This window comes from Aulostomus chinensis, chromosome 1 (genome assembly GCF_037954235.1).
Source record: "Aulostomus chinensis isolate RoL2024-O1b breed Wild chromosome 1, RoL_Achi_v1.0, whole genome shotgun sequence".
NCBI lineage: Eukaryota > Metazoa > Chordata > Actinopteri > Syngnathiformes > Aulostomidae > Aulostomus > Aulostomus chinensis.
Window position 1 is genome coordinate 66294236 of NC_141320.1, and position 22704 is coordinate 66316939.

Consider the following 22704-nt stretch of genomic DNA (forward strand, 5'->3'; position numbering starts at 1 on the left):
ATGCACGCACACACAAACACGCAGTAGGATTAGCAAATCCATCTCGTGACATCACGTAATCTGCCTGCCAAAAATAACAGAGCTCTGAACTGTGCCTGACCCCTGCAGGAGTTGCAGGGCGGTGCCTGCTGGCTCAGCCTGTCCTCCCATCACAAGGTGTGACAGTCTGATTCGGCACCACTGTCAAAGCGACAAGGCCAACTGCCACTGTCGTCCCGAGGCAGCCGGAAGGGAAGCTGGTAAGGAAATGGGGGCCATGGGGCTGCACCAGCTGCATCATGGGACACTCAAGGCTTGTTTCAGAGAAACTGTGCAATTTTCTCCCAAGATTCAAGAGCTAAACAATTCATCGGAATCTGACAGAAATATGGCCTTGTGCATATCACTGAAAGCAAAATGTGTGCCAAAATAAATCAAAATATCCCACCATGAAAATGCGTTCTCTTTCTGGTACAGATTCAAACAAAAACAAGAAAATGCAACATTGACAACTGGTTTGTCGAATATTCAAAGACAACAGACCTGTATTCCCAGTAAATTGGCTTTGTTGTCACAAGCTTCAATTATAATTGAATTATGTTGTTATATTGGCTGGATTATTTTGTCTTATCTGCGAAACAGGTTTCCAAACTCAAATGTTTTTAGGCTCCATAAACACGTGCAGCACCACAATACTTTATTTTTTCATGGTATGTTCATTTTCATTTCACTTGGCCACACAGTCATTGAAGTACTCTGATTAATTCTTCAGTCCAATGATTATCTTTTTCAAGTTCCAACATTTTACCTTAGAAGGACATTACAACTTCACCTCTGATGGCAAAACTTCAAGTGCAGACCATGTCAAACCTGGTTTGGGCCACTTTTACGATCCTTCCTCACATCCCTAAATATTTGCCAAGACCATAACACCTGGAAGCTCAGCAGCAAGCAGCTGTGACATATTTTACATCTTTGTCCAGCATTGAAATGAAAGACCTGTGAATGTTTCGAGATGAACGATACACACCTAACTTCACAAGTATCAACATATTTTCAATGTTCTGGGATTCCTCTTAAAAGTACTTTTTTAAATGGAAACGTGTTTGGGGGGACTGAGAGAAAATAAAGAAGAATTGACAACCCTGCCTTCATTTTTTTTGGGTGGCGTGTTGCCATGTTGCACTGTACATACTGTAGGCAGTTGAATGGTGTGTCTCCTTAGGCGTGGGGGCATCAGGGGCGTACAGGAACCTCTCGTTACACATGTTGCCTTCACAGCAGCAGAAGAAAACATCAGGACTCTCCTTCTTCTCCACACACTCATTGCTGCAGAGGTTCAGACAGTAGAATTTCACATCAGTAAACAGGTTCTGGCAACAGTTCATAATCAGTGAGGACTTTTGTTTGAAGGATTTTTTTTTTATCATAGTTGTTTTCTGCATGATCAATGTCAAGGCACAGGTCATAGTATCTGTATAGAGTTTTCTTGTGTCATTTAATACTAGTGTGGATGAGATCCTCGACAGAGATAACAAATAAATATGTGAGGGTTGTCCATCATTGTGACTAGTTAGATAACTGAGGGTGATCCACTGTAACTAGCATGCATACTGCCTGATTATCTCTGGAACATGTGAGTGCTTGCAAGATTGGGAAATCCCACAGACTTCTGGGAGAAATGTTCCCCAACTTTAAAACTCTTGCATGAACTGGTGCTGGTAATTCCAGGCTTCAGTGTGGCAAAAGATCACGAGTTGAGAACAAATTGAAAACAGACGTGAAGTTTTTGTTGCTACTGCTGCAAGTGCCTTGTGTTGTTTCTCTTCATGTTCCGTACATTAAATGTTGTGATCAAAATCATTGTTTTTAAATAGGTTATGTCTCATTAATATGAAAATCTAAATAAAAATGAAAGGTTATAAGAGACTGACACAATTTTTACAATCCTGTCTGTCAAAATGCTTGTGGCTTTTCTTTTTTTAAGCTTTATCATTCACAAACCCCCACACACAGACACACATTCCTGTCCTTCCTCTCTATTCCTTTGCTGCCCCAAAAGACATGAAAGAAAAACATTAATAAAATACCTCCTACACACGCCAACAAGCACACATGTACAACAACAATCACACAGTGCACTCACTCCCTCTTTCACACTCACAGCCATCAGATAAAAGCCAAAGGAAGTGGCAGCCGCCCTTAACTTGCTCTGGACTCTCTGGGGAGGTGAGGTGGCGCCGTCTGAGCAGAGGTGCCCAAACTGAGCTGACTGCAGAGTCGAAAGCAACTTCATCCACCAGGAATCAAAGAAAAACATGCGCAGAAGTGGTTTTCAAGCTCCTCGTCAAAGTAATGGCAGGCTGACGCTCTGTCCAGGAGGCGACTATGTAATACCTATTCATATTCGTTACATCAGGCTAAAGCCATTTTCAGAGGAGAATCAAGCAGCAGTCAGTGGTAATTAAAAATGTAGCCTTGTACAAGACATTTAGATGAGCATGATCGCAGGGGGCTAGAAAGGTCAAGCTCTCCTGACATTATCCACTTTGACAGACATATTCTAATTGAGGTTTTTCACATCGTCCACAAATGTCAACATATAGCCTCTTGTAACAGCATATAAAAGTCTCTGAAAGCAAACTTTGAGACTTATATGATGCCTGGAATTGAAGCAAATATAAATAATTCTTAAATTTGTAAAAGTAAGTTGTTTTTTTGAAAAAGATGTTTTTTTTCCATTTATGTGGGAAAAAAGTGCTTTAACTTTTATAGTCGATGAAAGTCAAGGTTCATCGTATTTAATTCTAGTTCCCGTTTCATGATAATCTAATTTTTTGAATGACTATAAGAACTTTTTTTTTTCATTTCAGGTTTTCATCAAATATATCCCAGTAGTTAACAGCTTAAATGGGTATATGGAGGGAAAAAATGTCTGTATAAAGTGGAAGCACCACAAAATTCTTTTTTTTTTTAAACTTTTAACTGACATTTTCAAGTTCAAGTGGGCCGCACTCTCACTGAATTGTGAGACATATGCAGAAATATTATATTGTGAAAATATAGAAACTTATAGTAACTAAGTTGAGGCACTACTCGTATTTCTCTGGGTGTAAAACTTGATTTTAAATGTTTTATTCTTTGCTGTCAACCTTTGTTTTCACTGCCACCAGCATACCTGTCGTAGCAGTTAACATCGTCCAACCAGCAGCCCTGCTTGACGATCTCCACGGTACCAGAGATGTTCTTCCAGGTGGCGAAGCAGTGCCGCCTCTTGTCTTTATCGCCATAGCAGGGCTCAATGCCGCTGCGGTTGGTACGGTCCTTCTCCCAGCTGGAGTTGTAGTAAATGCACTCCTGGGTCTCGGAGCGTCCCAGGATGGCTCCTGTAGAGGGCAAAAGGATCATTAAGATACACTCCTCTTCCACAAGTTTGCCCTTGGAAGCTTGACCATCTTTTTCAGAAATGATAAAATGGTAAAAAGAGAAACTATGAAACATTTTACATTGGGCAATAGAAACTGAAAGCTTTTGAAATTGATCATTTACAAGTCACTGTGGCTGGGAAATGAAAAAGTCCTTTTCCTGCTCTGTTGTTGTCAAAGAAGACAATTTAATTTCTTATCAATAACTGGGGGAAGGACATTTCTTTATGGCCTCCAAGATGTAGTGAAATTGTAAAACATGTAGTAATAATAACATTCACTTCCATGGTACTTTTTCAGAGTTCCCAAGTGCTTTAGAGTCAATACACCAATGAAAAATGAGAGCGATTTTAAAGATGAGCGATAAAAGCGGCCAGGCATGACTGAAGAAATAAGGTTATAGAGGAACACAGCTCAGCTCTACTTGCCTCCACAATAAAGGAGACTCTGATTTCCTGCCCATGAACGTAGGCAGCGCCCGCATGACAACCTGTCAGTTTAGTGTTGCTGCCTCGCATCACTGGTCCACTTCAATCGATGACAAGACTGAACAGTCTGCCTCTGTTTGCTGTTCACCCAAAACTCCACTTTCAAGTGAAACACTGTCATCGCTTCCAACATCTCATCTGCTTCGTTTGTGATCCCAGAAGTCCCATACCAAAATTTCTATTGTTCTTATATAGTTTTAGAAACATATTCATGTCAAAGCAGGTTCTTATTCCAGTATTTATTATAGCAATGTTATAATTACACTAAATTCAATGTCCTCGTCTCTGTTGTGCTATCAGTGTTTTCTAATGACAGATCACTAGAAAAGGAAGGCCTGTTGTTCTTACATATGGAGTAAAGGATGCAGTGATTGTGAATTTCTGAGCTGATATTGAAATAATAATGAAGCCATGGCCGATATCAATATGTTTGTTCTTCTTATGTTGGTGTATGTCAGTTTTGTTGATTTTTCTACCCTATTCCCCTTTGTGTGGCAGAAAACATGGGATATTTCTTTGTGTATATTTTGTCATAAAATCTTCATTTCAGCCCTTAATTGCACCATCTTTGAGGATAAATTCCATCCTACACATTTCTAAATTAATATTAAACATAACCTTTCGCACATAAACAGATAAAAACTGGCCACTGCCATCTGTGAATCTGTTAGATAGTTGGAGGGACGCGTGGTTGTGCTTATATGCGTTAGTAAGTGACAGAGACAGAGGCACTGTGCACATTATACCGTCCAATGACACCTTGTTCAGCACCATATTATGTAGAACCTCACAGTCATATCACTAACTTTCTCCAGCACATACGATAAGAGTCCCACCACCGATCCAAGACAGCTGTCTGTCCTGAAGCAGCCAGATGCAACGCTTCCCCATCACCTGTGTGCCTGTCAGCGCAGTGTCGAATCTGCCCTTCTGCTCTGTTGCAGTTTATGAATTAAACATATGAATGTAAAGCTGTGTGGCTGCTATCTCCATGTGCAATATTTTTTATCTATCATCTATTTTTAATTAAACGGGGCTTTGCTTTATTAGATGACCATGAGAATAACCTAAAAAAAAACCTCATACCCTCCTTCATTATCAGGTCAAGCTGATTAAACAATCTCAGACCTGATATGAGATTTAATCGTAGCCTTGTTCATGTCCATTTTGATAAAAGCAGACATTTGTGTGGGAATGATTGCATGGTAAACACGCCCCCTTTCTTGAACACGTTGATAAAGGAGAGCCATTTTATTTCCTGTTACTTCTTTCTAATGAAACCAGTATCACCATTTCAGTGGTTTTAAGGTGAAGCTGCGATGTAAGCTAAAGAGCATTTTCAATGCAAATGCTGCAACCTACACTGAGCCCTCTTATTTGGAAATAACTGAAAATGTGAGGGCTTTTATCATTCACCATTGTGTGAGCTCATTCTGAGGTAGCATGCAATGAACATCTTTGATTTTATTACTTAAAGTAAAGGCAGTTGAGGCCTACATGAGCCCTGGAAGCGCCGCAGCTCTCCTTTCAGCTGCATTAACAGATTGGAGAGAGTGACCACTTCAATGGCCGGCAAGGTCACCCTGCCTCCAAGCACCACTGATGGCATTTTGGAACATTAAATCCATTTCACATGGACCACCCAAACTATTTCACAGCAACAGGTGCAAGAGAGCAAGAAAATGGCTGAAAGCAAAGAGGGAGAGGGATGATTGGCGAGAGTGATGTCGGTTAAACCGCATGCAAATGCAGACAAACCTCACATGTATTCACAGAGAAACATGTAAACAGAACTGAATACGATGGATGTACTGACTGGAATTTGGATATCCAAGCTATTGAAAGCAACTCACTTTCTAGATTTATAGCCTTTTATATATTGAATTATTCTGACTGCAGCGTACTGTGGTTTGCAAGAGGACTCCAATTTGAGAATCCCGGCACAGCCTGACAAAATCTATCATGGAATGGCAAAACAATTAATTTCTTTTTTCAGTACAAAAAAAAAACAGTCAGCAAAGGAAAAACGCTGAAAAAAGCATTCCTAAGGAAGCATATAATATTAAATATATATATATATATATATATATATATATATATATATATATATATATATATATAGCTACAGGTCTGATATATATCCCCATTATGCCTTTTGGTCGTTGTTAGCCTTCAACGACTTCTGGAGATTTAGGAGATAAAGATGTTTTGCTGTGACCAGTGATGCGCAATAAATAAAGAGGGACAAACTATTTTCCTTTTCACCTCAAGGCAATAAAAGATTTGATATTTTCCTGGGAAGATCCTGTCCTCAAATAACCTGCGTCAGGGCGATACTGCAGCAAAGTTCCATAGACATAATAAATTTGCTGTGCTTGGGAAGATTATCAACTCCATCGGGCTCTTTAGCAGTTTAAGAGTCCGATGCGAGGTGCCTGGTTTCAATTCTCTCTTTTCTTCTTACATGGGGATGAATTCACTTCACTGTGTCTCATGGGAGCCGAAGGCACTAATGATGGAGAGGTTTGTGGAGGTAAAGAAGAAAGATGGCTCATTAGCCACTTTAGCCATGCTAGTTCTGCTGATCCACACAGAGGTGCAATAAAAGCAATTATAGCAGAATACCTGTATTAACAGGGCTTGACAGAGCTCCTTCCACAAGAGTCTGAGTATTGAGAGTACTGAGACTCATGTATTTCAGAGATGCGTGTTATACTAGTTTCATGGTATACCACGGTTTGAAAATGTCACAACATTCAAACCATTATGATTTGCCATCATACCATCATCATGGTATCTCCTGAGGTAAAGTGCAGATCTTACATGGCTTTTCACGCCGGCTGCACGCCTGAACTTGCCGGGAGTATGAGTGATTTCACTGACAGTGCTGTGTTGTTTACATGAAAATGGCTGAGGGAGGTGCACATGACGAGCCCCCAGAAGAGGGATCCCCCCAGTCTAAAAAGTCCACGGCGTGGGAATATTTTGGCTATTGTACAAGCATGGATGGCCAGTTTGAGTACATGCAACACTTACAGGCAAGGAGTGACTGCAAGAGGAGGCCTTTATACACCGGTGCATTCCAGCTGCGACACCATTTACCTCCACCAGCAGTGTGTCGCACGCATTGTGTTTTGCCTGTCCAGTTTTGTAAACTTGCTCTGATTCTGTTGATGTGGTGATTGTTCCTCGGTTTCTGTGTTTAGCATTCATGGCTGCTTTTCATCCTTTCGGTCTGTTTTGGCGACAAGAAATCAGTATGTGGCGTTTAATTTTAAGAACTGACTGAATCCACTATGCTTTTTGTGTGGGGGATTCCTGTCTGGTACGATCTGCTCTATGCAGCGTGGACCACTTCTATGTGACATCGACTATGGACCTGCTATCTATACCTGTCCCCCTTCATTTAGCCAAAAATGGCTTCATAGTGGGTGGCTATGGTTAAAGCAAACCAAAACTAAGTTGAAAAATGTGTCAAGAGCCCAGAGATTTCATATAAAAGTAATGCAATTAGAATGCGAGTTTCAGACAGTTTCAACATTAAAAAGCAAGCTTTTAAGGAATCCCAGCACGCCTGTGAACCCAATTTTAAACTCCCTCACTTCTCTAAATCAAAGGCTTCCAATGTAAACCTTGAATTTATATCGACAAGATAAACTTCACCTCATGTAAACTGACTGTAAACAAATGGTGCTCACATTTATGAAGCAAGACAAAAAGCCTGTGGTCTTTGTTCTACAGCCAAGGCAAGCTGCAACACCTCGGCAGCTCCACTGATGACGCCTTCACTCAGGTATTACACTGTGAGAAAGTGCTGCGGGTCCATGTGAACTGCAAATATAGTGCTCCGTTGTAAATACATCCGTTACAGCTCAAATAAATCACTTCTCCAAAATAAAGTGCCATTACAGGCTGGTTGCCTATAGCGCTGTGTGCCAAAGGTGGGAGAGAGCTGGCCAGCAGTATGGTGGATATGATGGATATAAAGTAGAGAAATCAATCCTCTCCCCAAGTTGCAGCTCAGAGTTCACTAAAGCGGATAATGTCAGCGAGTGCAGAGCCTACACGAGTGATTGTGCGAGGCCATACAATAGGGCTTCCACCCACAAGCACACATCCAGGCAATAAATGAGAGAAGCCTCTTTGTCTCACGCATGGAAATGTCAAACATTAGTGGCACAGGCTCACTTTGTTTGCTGTAATAAGGTTTGTTGGAGAGAAAGATTGAGAAGGAATGGCGGTGGGGGGGCAACAAGCTATCAATGCAAGGTTTCCTTTGTTATAATGCTGGTAAAGTATATTTATTTCATTCTAGGAAAATGTCTGTCATAATAAAGTCATGAAAACAAGTTCAACAAAAGAGAAGCAAAATAAAGCAGCTGTATGCTATTTAACCTGTCTAGTTAATTGATAATAATGGCTGATTGTGAATAAGCAGAGAAAAGCATACTAATATATAGTCTGTCCACACAGACCTTCACCACATCTACAATACACTTGCAGCTTTTGTGATGTTTAACTGATTGTGTCCCTCGAAAGGAATGCTTTTTGTCCTCTCTCTTCATTAATAGGAATATTTGCTCACGAGGGAGCAAACTGATGAAACTGATGAGAAATAGCATGATATGGAGACGTCATTCTCTCCTCCAGTTTTGCTTGAGATTTATCAAGGTTAACCACGACCTACTTTAGTAACGGACATTTCAGCATTGCCTCCCCTGCAAATCGTCTAAGTACCCAACCCACTTCTCAATCCACATGGGCTTTTTGTGAAACCGCCCCCACCCTTCGCTCCTTGCAGGCTGCCTGAAAATTCGCTCTGACATTTTAAATTTTACATTTGGGGGCATTTTATCCACAGTGAGGAAGCGCCGAGTTCCTTTTGTGCCAAACAAGGGAAACAAAGGAGTGCAAATACAAAATGACCACACAGGGCCATCAGACAGGATTGTTAAGAACAATTAAGCTAACAAGAGGGGAGCTTATTCACTAATAGGAAGATGGAAACGATGGTGAACTTACTGATTCTCTGCAGCTGGCTCTGAAAATTCCATCTTTTGTCTGACAGCTAAGAGGTCACACAAGGTAGAGGCAATTCACAAAACCAAAATGTGAGATCTACAGTGTAGGCTGTGACACCAAGGCCAGGAAGAGCTTTCTGTTGAATAACGAGATGCTCTGTGATAGACCTCAAGGTTGACAAACAGCCAGTTTGCTGCTGCAATAAGTTCACAACACACATGCACGCGCGCGCACACACACGCGCACACACACACGCACGCACGCACACACACACACGTGAATTAATCCTAATGCTGTCAGTAAAGTCACAGCAATGCAACACAAATTAGAGACAAACTACACCTTAAATAGATTGCATTTTGGCAGCAATGCTCTCATAAAATTGCTGTGTGTTTCATTTATTCCTTAAATATTTTAACTGTGACATCTGATGAGAAAGTTCTCTTCTTGAAATTTTCTTTTCTGCAAGCCCACCAGGGTTGAAAAACGACTGATTTTTCCTTTTCAATCCAACTGCAACTGATGCTCGGTCATTTCGAAAGATTAAGAATTACCTGATTGATTTCACAAGTACTACAGCAAGAAGACAAACTGTCACAAAGTCATTTCACTTCAACTTCAGTTTTTAAAGTGAGATTGACATTTGGCCCTCCATTTATCAATACCATAGGGAATCAATATTAGGCAAATATCAAACTGATTTTAATATGAATAAGATGAACTTAACTGAACCCACAATGGGGAACTTCACACATCATAGCACCTTTAAAATAAGGTAGGAAAAAAGCATGATAAATAGAAGTAAAAATAGACCAAAAATCTAAGATTTTTGAAAATATATATAGAAAAGAAATCAATATGGATAAATACAGATGTTTTAAAACAGACAGTGAAAAATGATTTATTAATATTTTCATACTACAAAAAAACAGCGATGACATAGTATATTATAGCATATAATTTGACGGTGTTAAAAATAGAACTATATAGAATATTCAACCTGAGATTTAAAAAAGTTTTTTAAAAAATCGTTTAAATTATAAAAAAAACAAAAGCAGATTGTTAAATCATTTCTCTGGCCATATTTTCATATTATTCTTAATGTTTTTTATGTTGTCATAATGTTTTTGGATCTGCAATGCAGCCAGGATTGCAGCAGTTACAGTCAAACAAGCTAATCGAGGAGATCATAACATCATAATGCTATTTTGCCTGAGTTGCAGGGATTGTGCAGACAGGCCTACCATGACAACACTGAAGTTGAGGCTTTACACTGTTTTTTAAGTAGCGTGGGTAAAATACCATCCCAAACTTACTTTTCTTCTCGTGTAATCCCCACCGGATACAAGCCAGGCTAACACCACAAGGATAGATATACTTGGGATCCCGTGTACTGGCACGTTTCTTTATTATCAGAGAGAACGAGCGACAACACAGGAACCACATAGCCAAGATGATTCTAGGCTGACCTGCAGCCAGGCCAGTGAGGTGCATGCTGGGTGGGAAATAACCACTAACCACTTGCCAACTGTTTGAGAAATTTTGACAAAGCCACAGTGGCAGGCAGTCAGCCAATGCCCGGGGGTTTTGTTGTCTCTGCTGCACCAGTACTACCGGCTGGTGAAACAGATAAAGTATCTGATTAACTTGGGAGTCACTGAGCTTATGAGGTGGGATAGACACAAACACTTTATAACAGCAACATTAACTGTAACCAAAGAAACCTCATCTGCTATAGAGGTCATATTTAAGCTTGAACAAGAAAAAAACTTTGTATCTATTACTTTATTTTCATCTGTTTATGCTGTTTAATACCACCTTGATTCACAGTGTTGAAGAGAACATTGCAGTTTGATTTTCCTGTAATGTGCGAACGTTTCTGGTTCCACAGAGAGACATGCAGACTTTTAACATAAGAAAAGAGGAACAACATTACAGGTAAGCTGATTATCTGCCAATAACGGCATTAAAATGTGACAGTTCAGGAGGAAGAGCTGTCCATCAGGCATGTTTTGCCTGACTACTGCTGAGGAATACAGGAACTAATATCAAATTTCCTCCCTGTGGCTCGTCACAGGGGCCGGCTGTGCTGACTCCGGTCCGTAGCCTCATAATGAAGTGGCATTTCGGCGGGCCAGGCCTGCACTTGGCACCGTGTGCACCAAAGTAGGTAAACAACTCATTCGTCAAGGCTTTTTTGTTTGTCTGCCAGGAGCAGGGATTGTTCGTTATGATGGAATTTGTTCTAGGGATCAACTTATCATCTGCATCTCGGCAGAGATGAAATAAATTTGCCATGATGTATGGCTGTTTGGGGCACTGGTTTGCGTGGGAATGTGTGTGGGAGTGGGAGAGAGAGAGAGAGAGAGAGAGAGAGAGAGAGAGAGAGAGAGAGAGAGAGAGAGAGAGAGAGAGAGTGTGTGTGTGTGTGTGTGTGTGTGTGTGTCACCAGCAGTAAAAACAAATGTGAGTGATGATTTTTGAATAGTGTTGAATAAAGAAGTCAGGCTGAGGCCAAGGGTCGAAATGCAGTCTGCAGAACTGGCCTCTTGGTTTGCCAGCTATGCTTGCTGCTGCTGCTGATGCAATTCGACACTCCTCGCCCACATAACTGACTCAACAACACAACTAAATACAGCTTCTCCATGTGTGAATAACCACATATACTCAGTACAAACCTCCTCCTGATCATAGTAGTGTTAACAGCTTGCTGCACTCATTGATTTAAAACAATGGTTGCAGCCGCTCTGCAGTGAGACACCCAAGTTAACAGCCCATTTTGGACTATGATTATCAGAGATGTGGTGTCAAGCTGGGTTCAGGAAGGAAACTTTGCTATAAAAACCTGACTGAGATTGAAGTGGTAGACCAAAGCCATATTAGCTAAGAAGCGCTAGACAGGAGGAGCTGGCCAACACAAAGTGTATTTGGGTGTTACAACTAGCACTTGCCCTATTTTAGACATCTATGTTATTGTCTTCTTTGCAGATTAAGCAAGAGTTTTTACTTGTTCATCAGTGCAGAACAACAGTCCATGTCTTTATCGAGCAAGCTTTTCTGAGATCAAGTACCTGAAATTACCTCTCAGACATGTCTGCTGTCCTACATCTTGACGATTCGTGCTACCCCTCACTTTTGAGATCTAAAAACCCTCTCACGCAGCGGGGCCACCAAGAGGGCCACGGGACTGCATAAGTTATCAACTGAAGACAGCAGATATCCATGAGACGCTCAGTTACAATGCAGCTTTCATCCACATTGAGACGGTAATGCATCAGTCACTTGTTTAACAGCTCCAACATACGAGAAGAAGACAGTCTTCTTCTCTACAGTCCCTGTAGAGGAGAAGATATGGAGAAGTTTTTAAAAAGTAAAAAGGAAGAAGAACATCGTGCTGACCCCCCCCCCCCCCCCGCCTAGATTTTTGCGAAAATACAATCCCGACCATCAAATACAGCTTCATAAATGGAGGTAGTGAGGCAGTGCCAAGAGCCCAGTGTGGGCTCACGCTGTCCATAGAAGCACTAAAGCCCTCAAAACTACAGCGGCATCCAGAGACCAAGCATCCGACGCTCATGGGAAAGCTGGTGAAATTTTTTTACGAGAAAGGAAAATGGGCTGCAGATGCAGAAAAGGTTTTTTTTTTAATACAAATCAAATCGAGACTGAGGTCAATTAAACCTAAACACTGTTAATATTTAATGGGCCCTGGGTCGTTTTGTCCTATAAAAATTGGGCATCAAAAGTTCAAAAGGGTTAGGGACCCCTGCTCTCGTGTGCAGTAGGCATGATCTATGTTTCCAACAACAGTTGCATTTTGATGCCATATAAACAAGAAGTACTGTTTATAAATCCTGCAGGAGTTGTAGCTAATCTGCCGGGGAAGTCATGCAATAAAACATCATAAATCACTTCGACACACTAAATCCAACCTCGCTTTTGCACCACAGCCATCAATCCGTCTCAGAAATGTGGGCAATCCCAGTTAGAAATGCATCCTTCCACCAGGCTTTAGGGCAGCTCCTGGCTAGCTTGGATAAAGATTTTTTTCATCATTTATAGCTGTTGGACTATCGTGGCTATCAGGCACCAGGGATACCACCTGAGTGTATTTTGAGTTTGGGTTTGTTTTAGAGTCTAATCCAGAATCTACTGGCACAAACTATGATGAGCCTCATTGGCTTTATGAGGGTCTGCAGGAAAAATATGGAAAATAATGAAAAATATTATGAGTTGCAAGGGAAAAGATAAAAGCAAGAATGACAGGAAATTAACCATTTCCACAAGACAAAAATCATTTTAATTCTACATTTTCTTGATGTTGCTCATTGAGTACGTTGCAAAAATGTCAAAAAATAGAGAGACACAGGCAGACACTTCTTCTACAGGGAGAGCAAGCTTGGTCTTAGTGGACGTTAAAGCTCAATCAGATGGTGTCGTGACATGGCAGGGGTGGTCGGGTGAGCTGGTTACAAAGGCTGCACTCTTTCCATGGCCAGGAGGAGGGGACATGGTGAGAGGGGGCATTAAAAACCACCACACTCAGCGACTGAATCCAATCCCTTTAATCCTCACTGGTATGCTCGAGCAACTAATGCCCATTGGTCTCCGCTTCAATTAACGTTGATGGGGCCGCTTGCTGGACAGGTCAGGAGAGCACCCAGCCAACTGTACGTTTGCACAGGGAGCACATACCGCCGTAGCCCTGTGTCCTTCATGTGTAATGGGCTGCAGTCAGTCACTGCATGCCGTACATTCTTTACAGGACAAGCGATTTAAAAACGCCTCGTTATCTCTGTCAGGGCACCGTAGAAGGATCTGCAACCCTCCCTCTCTGTCTGTGTTCCTGAATTGTTTGGATTTATTTAAAGGGTGTGTTAAGTGCCACTTGGGCTTAAAGCTGAACTGCATATTGAATTTGCAGTGATATTGCTATATCACCAGCCTGCAGCACGGGCATTTCAATTTATTTTTATAAAACAAACAAGAGGAGAACAGAGTGGGTTGGGGGGAGGTACAGAGGAAAAGAGGCTGGCAGACAAGCCATTACATATATGGAGATGGGTCCTTTGTGAGTCCAGTTCAGTGAGAGATTTCCCATAATCCACTGCAGGAAAGCTATTGAATGTGCTTCAAGCACCCATCACAAAGCAATGCTTAGAAAAAAGCATTAGAAAAACACACCAGAGTTTATTTTGCGAGTATGTGCTCATCAAGTTGTTCCAGGTCAGATCCAGTCCTTGAGTTCACTTTCAAAGGATGCTTGATGACGTTTGATGTCACGCTTTGTGATATTACTTCTTACCACAAGATGAGAAGCCACAATTGTGTCATGGAGCAGTAGAATGTGGGTCATATACACCTCATTTCAAAATAGTCAAGTTAATTTTATTTGAATAGCATCAAATCACAATAAAAATGATCTCAGGACATTTAACAGGTAGAGTAGATCTAGAACCACATTTAATTTATACCTAAGAGTTTCCTGTGAGCAAGCACATGCAACAGCAGCATACTGTCTGCTAATATGCTGAAAGCCAATTTATTTCCTATCAGAAACTCTAACATCCAAAGTGTCTGTAAAAATCTTGCAGCAGTTTCAGATATGTTAGGAAAACATTCTAACAGGCTGATGATCAACGAGATAAATAACAGGCTTTTGCTATCTCCGCAACAAAATTAGCCCTCTCACCCTGGGCTATTATCAGGTAATTCTATTGCCTTGTGAGGGCTCCATAGACTATAACATGAAAATTACAGGGTCCTGTTCTCAAGAGAGGGAACTATGAAGCGTTAGATTGGTTTAAGAATCAGAGCAGCAGGAGCAGTCTTGCAATCGTGCTGTTGTTGTGAAAAAGAAAAGCTGAGCTTTAGCTATAGATCTGTCTTCATTCCTCCATTCACCTACGGTCGTGATATCTGGGTCACGACAGAAAGAATAAGATTATGAATACAAGCGGCATAAATGGGTTTCCTCAGCAGGGTGGCTGGTGTCTCCATTAGAGAGAGGTGAGAAGTGTGGTCATCTGTGAGGGACTCTGGAGTCGATTTGCTGCTCCTTTAAGTCAAATAGAGCCAGTTCAGGTAATTTGGGTATCTGGTCAGGATATCACCTGAACACCTCCATTGGTAGTTTTCTAGGCACGTCCACCTGGGAGGAGACTGCAGTGTGGACTGAGGACAAGGTGGAGGAACTAATTTTCTACACTGACCAAGGCACACGTCAGGATCACCCAGTCAGAGCTGGTCATGGTGACCAACAACTTTTACCCTCAATCTCAGTCTTTTGGTGAGGGTTGCAATTGACAGACAATTTGCACTGAAGGTTGTAGAGAGAATAATATTTTGTACTGTAATAAAATCTGAGGAAGGTGTCAAAAATTGGATACTGCCCAACCCAACTCAACTGGTCGAGACACATAATTGCACAGGGGATACAAACCTGACAACAGCCACATTTAACTTTGGCTTGTTTACATGCTACCCAATCAAATAATTAGGAATAGCTGATAAGATGTCCCAACAATATCTGCATTTTAAACAGTCAAAAGGAATGCTGGCTAAAGGCACTGGCTAACATTCACAGGTTTATTCTGTGGAATTTCAGGGGACAGTCACAGAACAAATGAAATTCTTATTTTGACCTGCTTAAAACATACTAGAGTCTGCACCCTGCATCTCCAACCAACACATTCCTATCAAGAAAATATGATATTATGTCCAACATATTCTGCTTTGCAAACACTACAAATCAAAGAGCAGAGAGAAAGTACAGAAATACACTGGGTGGTCAAGGTTAGCCTACACTAGATCACAGGCTGCTGCTGATGTCTGTAAATAATGCACCGCCTCGTTCTGAGTCATCTCACGTGGCCCTCTAAGACTTGTTGTCTGCCGTTCAATTATGTTCACTGTTTGCACTCACCGGCTTCACATTTGTACAAGACAAACCAATAAATGCTGTCAATAAATCCCCCTCTTTCATCAGTGCAGCCGCCCAATGACCTCGCTGACTCCTAGCTCATCTTTATATTTAGTGTAAAGTAATGACACGCACTGGTCATGGGGCCCCTCGTAGCCAAATAAAACCCCAACACTTGTGTATTTTTAATTGAGATCAGATTACAGAGGCGGTGAGTGAAGAATTTGGCTCCACAGATGCAGAGAGTGTAGCCATGCAGCCTTTAAGGATTTGTTTATCAATACCAATGATGACTCAGTAATTACCAGGAACTGCTGAGATTTCAAAATGCTCTTTACCATCAACAGTGCTTGGGAAGAAACTTGTCGAGCATAAAGAGATTCAAGACAGAACAAATCCCCTCTCCACACAATGTTTCAGAAAGAGGTGATACAAGAGAGCCAGTGTCAAGCTGCAACAGCTAAAAAGACATGTCCTCCAGGCAAATTGCTAGGTTATTTCTCTCTCAAGTTCTCAATTTAAGGATACCAAAAATGACCATGGACTTGTTGATGTTTTGCAGTGACAAACTTGAGCCCCCCTATTTGATGTTTAGGGTGTATTAGATAACATTAAGTGACAGCACCAATGACAAGCGTGACAGACCCTCAATAACATCAGCCGGTGTCCAACCCAGCCTGCCGAGTCCCCGAGACACCATTATCATTTAGTGGTTTTGGTGACAAGAGGTTAAAGCGACCTTCATGACAGTGAGGAATCTTGGCAAGAGAATGAAGAGGAGGAGGAGGAGGAGGAGGAGCAGGAGGAGGAAGGAGGGAGGCAGGCAAGGACCCTCAAGAGAGGCTGAAACAAGAGAATGATGAATGTACAGCTCACAGTTTTTAATCAAGGATCAAAGCAGGGCCTCTCTGCCTGAGCAGCCGGCCTGTCTAGACTGAAACTCTCCCAAGCACATAAAGCAACATCTGCAGGATGCATTCATTACAGTATAGGACCATTCTGGTCCCTTTTCTTGGGTACCAACACATCAAGTGGTCAAATGATTAGAAGAATCTATTAAATCTCTAAAGTTCTTTGCAGACGATTTAAAATATTGGTGATGTTATCCACCCCAAAGCTTCATTTGTTTTAATGGGGGACAATTCGACTTCCCATTACGGAGGTACACTCTGTCAGCATTTACATTTGAGGCTTTTAGTTGATGCTCTTATCTGGAGGAGTAAGTAGGCTTTTGCTCCAAGGACATGCCAATGGGACCAATGGCTGCAGCGCGTGTCAAACATGTGACCTTCCAGTAACAGGGTGGCCTCTTGTCAGCCCCACTGACCCACATGGCTCTAAGACTACACCATTAATCAGCTGCTGTCAGAAACCACAGGGATGCAATTTCTACTCACAAAATGTCAAGGAAACCTAGTTTTCTACTAGGTTAGTGTTAATGATTGAATTGTTTTAGGTTATTAATATTTATTTCCACGCCTTTGAGAAAATTTTCACAACGATTTTTTTACGTTTACGCATTAAAAACAGAAATCCATCCCAAAATCAGCTTGCAATTAACTGAAATAAAAGACAAGCTATGTGGTTTGATACAACATAAGCAAAATACAAACATTAATAATTCAATCATGTTTCTCAGTCAACACAACTGAACCATGAATATTCTAATACTCAGGTATTTTGAAAGCAAATTTCCATGACTTTTCCATAATTTGCTGGCTCCATTTATATTACAAAACATTCCCAGGCTGATAAATTGTTCTTTCCAAAAGCCATGACCATGTGAATCATGATACCAACTAGACATTTGATAAAAAGATAATTTAATGTTTAATATGCTTTAAATTATTATTCTCTCCAAATAAGTCTGAAAATTTTACAGGTCTGCATACTCCCTTAAATTGATTCCTTTCCAAATGTTTTCCAGTAAGGAAGGTACTAAATCTGTTTGCACACATTCCTTTGCATTTTCAGTATCTCAAATTTAATGTATTAGAAAAGCACACTATATTAACTTTCCGTCTCATATGTTTCCAGTTTGCTGCCTTGCGTAGCAATGGGGAGCCCAAAGTTACCAGGAGCAAGCTGAAACACATCCCCACTCCTGAGGAAAATTCCCTTTATAGCAATTATGGTGTTTTGATGATTCGTAATTTCGGTGGAAGTTTAGATAATTTTTAATGTGCTGAGTGTAATTTAAGAAGCCTTGGGCTATTTGTAAAGAGCTGCAAAGCCCGCCACACAAGCAAAACAATCAAGTTGTTTGATGGCCAAGAAACAATGATTGAGTGACCTTTCCAAATGTAATCTGCACAACTCCTTGTCTTCTGAATTCAGTTTAATTAATGCCAGTCTTGCAACATAATGGAAATTAAATTGACTCTGAGTTACTGTCAAATTTCGCTCACAAGAAATAAAGGCAATTTTCTGGGTCAACTGTGAGCTCCAGTCCTCTGACTTGTACCTGCAAAACTAGAAATACAGCATTCTGGTTGAACGTTTTCTTATAGTGCATCTGTCACAGTGACCTTGACCTTTGACATCCAAAATCTTCCAATTTTATCATCAAGTCCCTGTGGCTGCTTGAGCCAAATTTGAAGAAATTCCCCGACAGCATTCCTGAAAAATAGTGTTGATGATGACTCAGGATGCGACATTTGTTTTTTATTTCGTCAGTCTGCTTGACACTTCCATTTTTTCTGCGATTCAAAATTACCAAAATGAACCAAACAAAATATGCAGTCTTATTGTGAGATCTGTTTGACCCCAATTAAAAACACTATCACTTCCCAAAACTGCCATTTCCCCAAAGCAACATACTAAACTGTGTACAGGTATAAATGCAAGTTCATCCTCATCCGCATGCCTGTAAACAGATAATCTTATGTCGCCAAATGTACATAAAAGTTTCCTCCTGAGTGCTCAAAGCGCAGAGGCCCTGGCCGTGGGCTCAATTTAAGCAGTATCAGTAAGATGGAGGGAGGAGCAAGCCACATGAAAGCCACATCTAACTACACACCACCTTTGTTCACCATTTTACCTCCAAACATGAACTCAGAACAACACTTTTTGTGATGCAAGTGATATACGGGCCTGAGAGGAAGCAGCTTGGCTAGTTGGGCCCAAAGGGAAATTGAGGCTACATCTGGCCTTAACAAATACACCTGTGCTTTTGGAGCCTGATGCATAATGCAAAAGAGCATATTAGAAATGGATAGGGTGGAGAGAAATGGGACAGAGCTGCTCGTCGGCCTCTGTTCGCACCAAACACACGAGGGGAGACAATGGGGGAGTGATTCAGGCACAGCTAGATTTACATTCATCAAAAACTTGATGTACATTAAAACGCCCATGTTCTTATTCATTACAGTGTTATTTCCTGGTAATTTGGATTTTATTTTCCTCAAATGATGACATGACAACATCAGCAAAAGTAAAACTTCTGCAAAACAACAGAACTTGTCTTTCACAGTTACCTTTGACCACCAGACTCATTTCAGATGATCCTCAAGCACCAGCAGACTTTGGCAAAAAATAACACTGCCTTGTAATCACAAAAGGGAACTAACCTTGAACTTTGATCACAAACCCTTTAATTTCATCAATCACAATTAGGCCAAATTTGGAGAAGAAAAAGGCATTAAATCTACTAAAAGAGAAAAGTGGCAATAAACTGTTGCTGAAGCTTAAGAGAGTCAATAGGTGAGGAGAATTCCAAAGTTCTAGATTTGTGTGGAAAACCAAAACAAACTCAACACAAAAATCTGATGTTAATTCTCCGCAGGAGACAGAGAAAAGTCCCATTTCTAGTTTCTATAGGAAGGTCAAAAATCCAGCCTGGACATTTATAAATCTGTCGACGAACAACTTCAGGGGAAGGAGGAGCTTGACGGCCTTCACTCAGTGACTGCAACTGCTAAATGTTCTCCAGTTCAATGTACAGAACATCCTGGACTGACGAGTTCAAACACCATTTCCAGTTTGATGTGCAGCAGGGCTGAAACTGAATCATCAGATTTGTTCATTTAAAAAGAAGCAATAAAAACAGGAACATAAAAAACAAAACAAAACCCACAGTTGTTTAACCCTCGCCATATTGACGTAACCTTCCACTGGTGTGCAGTCGGATCAATGTCTGTGTGAAACTGCTGCAGTTGACAAAACAGAAGGATAGATATTAAGGCAGAGCATGAAGCCTATCCAGCAGCGCCAGTGTGGGATACACGTCAAAAAAATACCTCCCAATTTACCCCAAACAACTGGCAGAACATGACCAAATTAAATATGCAGTTATGAATATATATGTGTGACTGCTGAGGATGCCCAGCAAGGGGCCGAAATTTGCTGGCTTTCAGCGTGACCAGCAACCGGCTGGTCAGAGTAACGTCTTTTTTCCTAACTGGTCACGTGTCATGGTGGGCTGCTTCACTGGGAATACCACCAAGTCTATTTTTACGGACGATGCATCAATCTGCGCAGAGCAGATCAAGCCAGACAGGAAATCTTCACATAAAGGCATTGTATAGCCAATTTTCAAAATAAAACACCAAGAGCATGCTCCTATTTATAAAAACTGACCTGAAAAGGACACTATACACACACTAGAAGTCCATGTGCAGTTGATAGAAACACATTAATCAAGGCCAAAACGTTCCACTGGGAAGCCACAACGAAAACCTCCTAAACAACAAACCTAAGCAGACACCTGTAACTCCATCACCCCATAGAGCCTGCCCATTTTCAGGAAGCCAACAACGGGTCTGCGGCTAGGTAGCGGTAACCTTCTGTCAAATACCCTTCTTCTATCCTTCATTGGATGCTGCATTCAATCGCTTTTGTTTGATAAGTAAACGATATGTCAGACTCAGCTAGATAAACAGCACCTCATTTTCAGTAGAATTTTATGTGTCCCTCTTTCCAGTGGGAGAGCACTTCATTTATTTAGAGAATTAATTAAGAAAAGATCCAGTTGCCCAGTGCAATTTGGGGGAAAATGAAAGAATACTACTTTCTGCAATTATAAAAATTTAATTTTTGCACTGAAAAAAAATGTTGATTTGTATGTTTTTATATTCTGTCAAGTACAGCTCTTGGAAGAAAATCAGACTGGGCAAAAATCATTATCAGCAGGTTAGACTGACAAAAAAATCAAGAATTGGCCGAGAAAAATGCAATCGGTGCATCTTTAAATGCGAAGGCCAAAGGGTTAAATGGCCAATGACAGGCTTATGTTACTGTTATCATCTGAAATGCAGCAGATACTGTGTTCCTTTAGTAGGGTACTTGGACCTGATTTATAATGTCTGTCTAATTTTCACCTTGAGATAAATGCATGTTTGCATTTGGGCCTGGCAGATACATCAATAGGCTGATATAAATCTGTATTCATTTCCTTTGAGGAACATTTTCATGACCAGTTAATTTCAAATGAACTTCATCCACTAATAAACAGGTATTTTTTTTAGACATGCAATATTTTTTCCAAAAGTTTCTATTTATTTATTTCCTGAAAACTTGTCATTGACTGGAAAAATGCTATTTTAAGGGGAGTATTTAACAGTGTTGAGTTCTAACGTAACTAGAAATACAGAAATATTATAAATAGATAAGACTAAATAAAAACACAGCCATAATAATAATGAGTATTTCTAGTTCATTTCTGATGCCAATGCTAATATAGGATGCTAATGTTCTTTTACTTAATTCTAAAAGAGATTCCCATTGTTCTACGCCCAAACACTGATATCAGTCAGGTTAACGCTTCCTCACACCAAATTCTAAAACATGGCCAACTTTTAATCACAATCAATTTTCTCCCAGCCTTCAATTCATTTTCCAATTTATTCTGGCATAAAGAGAACATCATTTATGACGCAGCACTGTAAATACTCAAGTTGCTTTTCAAAAGAGGGACCGAGGTTCATTATCCACCTGCTGCAATGCCCTATGATCACTTCTGGAAGTAAAAAATTTAATTTCCAGTTCAATACAGATATTTACACACTTTTCTCTAAGTAGCTAACCCAGAAGCGCCTTTACACACTTTGTCAGACAACCTTGATACATTATGTGTTACAGCAGCATTCAAACACCCACTGAGGAACAAAAACAGTGGGCAGCAGCTGAATGCACTGTTAAATTAGCATGTCATCAATGTGATCAGGGACATATTCTATTATGCAGCAAAAGCATTAATAACACCAAGAAATCCTTGATTAGCAAAATACTGCTGTCATAGACTGAGAAGAGAAAAAATATTTAAGGCCAAAATGAATGGTTATTTTCAATAATGATAAATCTGCTAAAGAGCAAATGCATTCAGTTTGCTATCATACATGACTAGCAGGGAAGCTTCACATTGAAGAGGGCGGAAACAGACACTTCTGCTTCAAATATAGCCAGAGCGGTTTAAAAGGTTGCAAAAAAATTCTCGATCAACTAATGGATTGCGAACAATAAACATGCATTTCTTTTCACAGAGAACTGAAAATGAGGCTCTTTGCTGTTGGGCCAAGCGTTCAATTGCTGCTGCTCATGAGTTACATCAATTTATCACTTCCTGACTGCGCAAATACACACTACTGATGCCAACGAGAACAAAAACCACACTATTGACCAACATTTTGCATGCTGGGATCAGCCTCATAAAATGAAGCCACTCCAGGATCAGCTGCCCTGATCAGAGGTTTCTTGGCATCATCATTGAGCTGCGCAACTTGTTTCACAAAGGATTACTATCCCACCTCAAGAAGAAACTATTCATTGCCCAACTCAATATGGAGTACAGTCCCCATCTCCAGCACTGCCACACACAGTTCAACCACCACGATCACAGCACTAGAGAGGCGAACCCAGACTTTAGAGGACA

At 40.8% G+C, this 22704-nt stretch overlaps 1 protein-coding gene across 2 annotated transcripts in view; it reads right to left on the reverse strand.

The window, feature by feature from the left end:
* Positions 1-22704, reverse strand: part of acvr2ab (activin A receptor type 2Ab) — a 51165-nt gene that overhangs the window by 24722 nt on the left and 3739 nt on the right. For both annotated transcript variants that reach the window (XM_086202338.1, XM_086202341.1), the window contains exons 2-3: positions 3158-3365; positions 1175-1308 (exon numbers count right to left, since the gene is read on the reverse strand). In XM_086202338.1, the coding sequence (XP_086058464.1) occupies positions 1175-1308; positions 3158-3365 (342 nt within the window). The remainder of the gene's footprint in view (positions 1-1174; positions 1309-3157; positions 3366-22704) is intronic.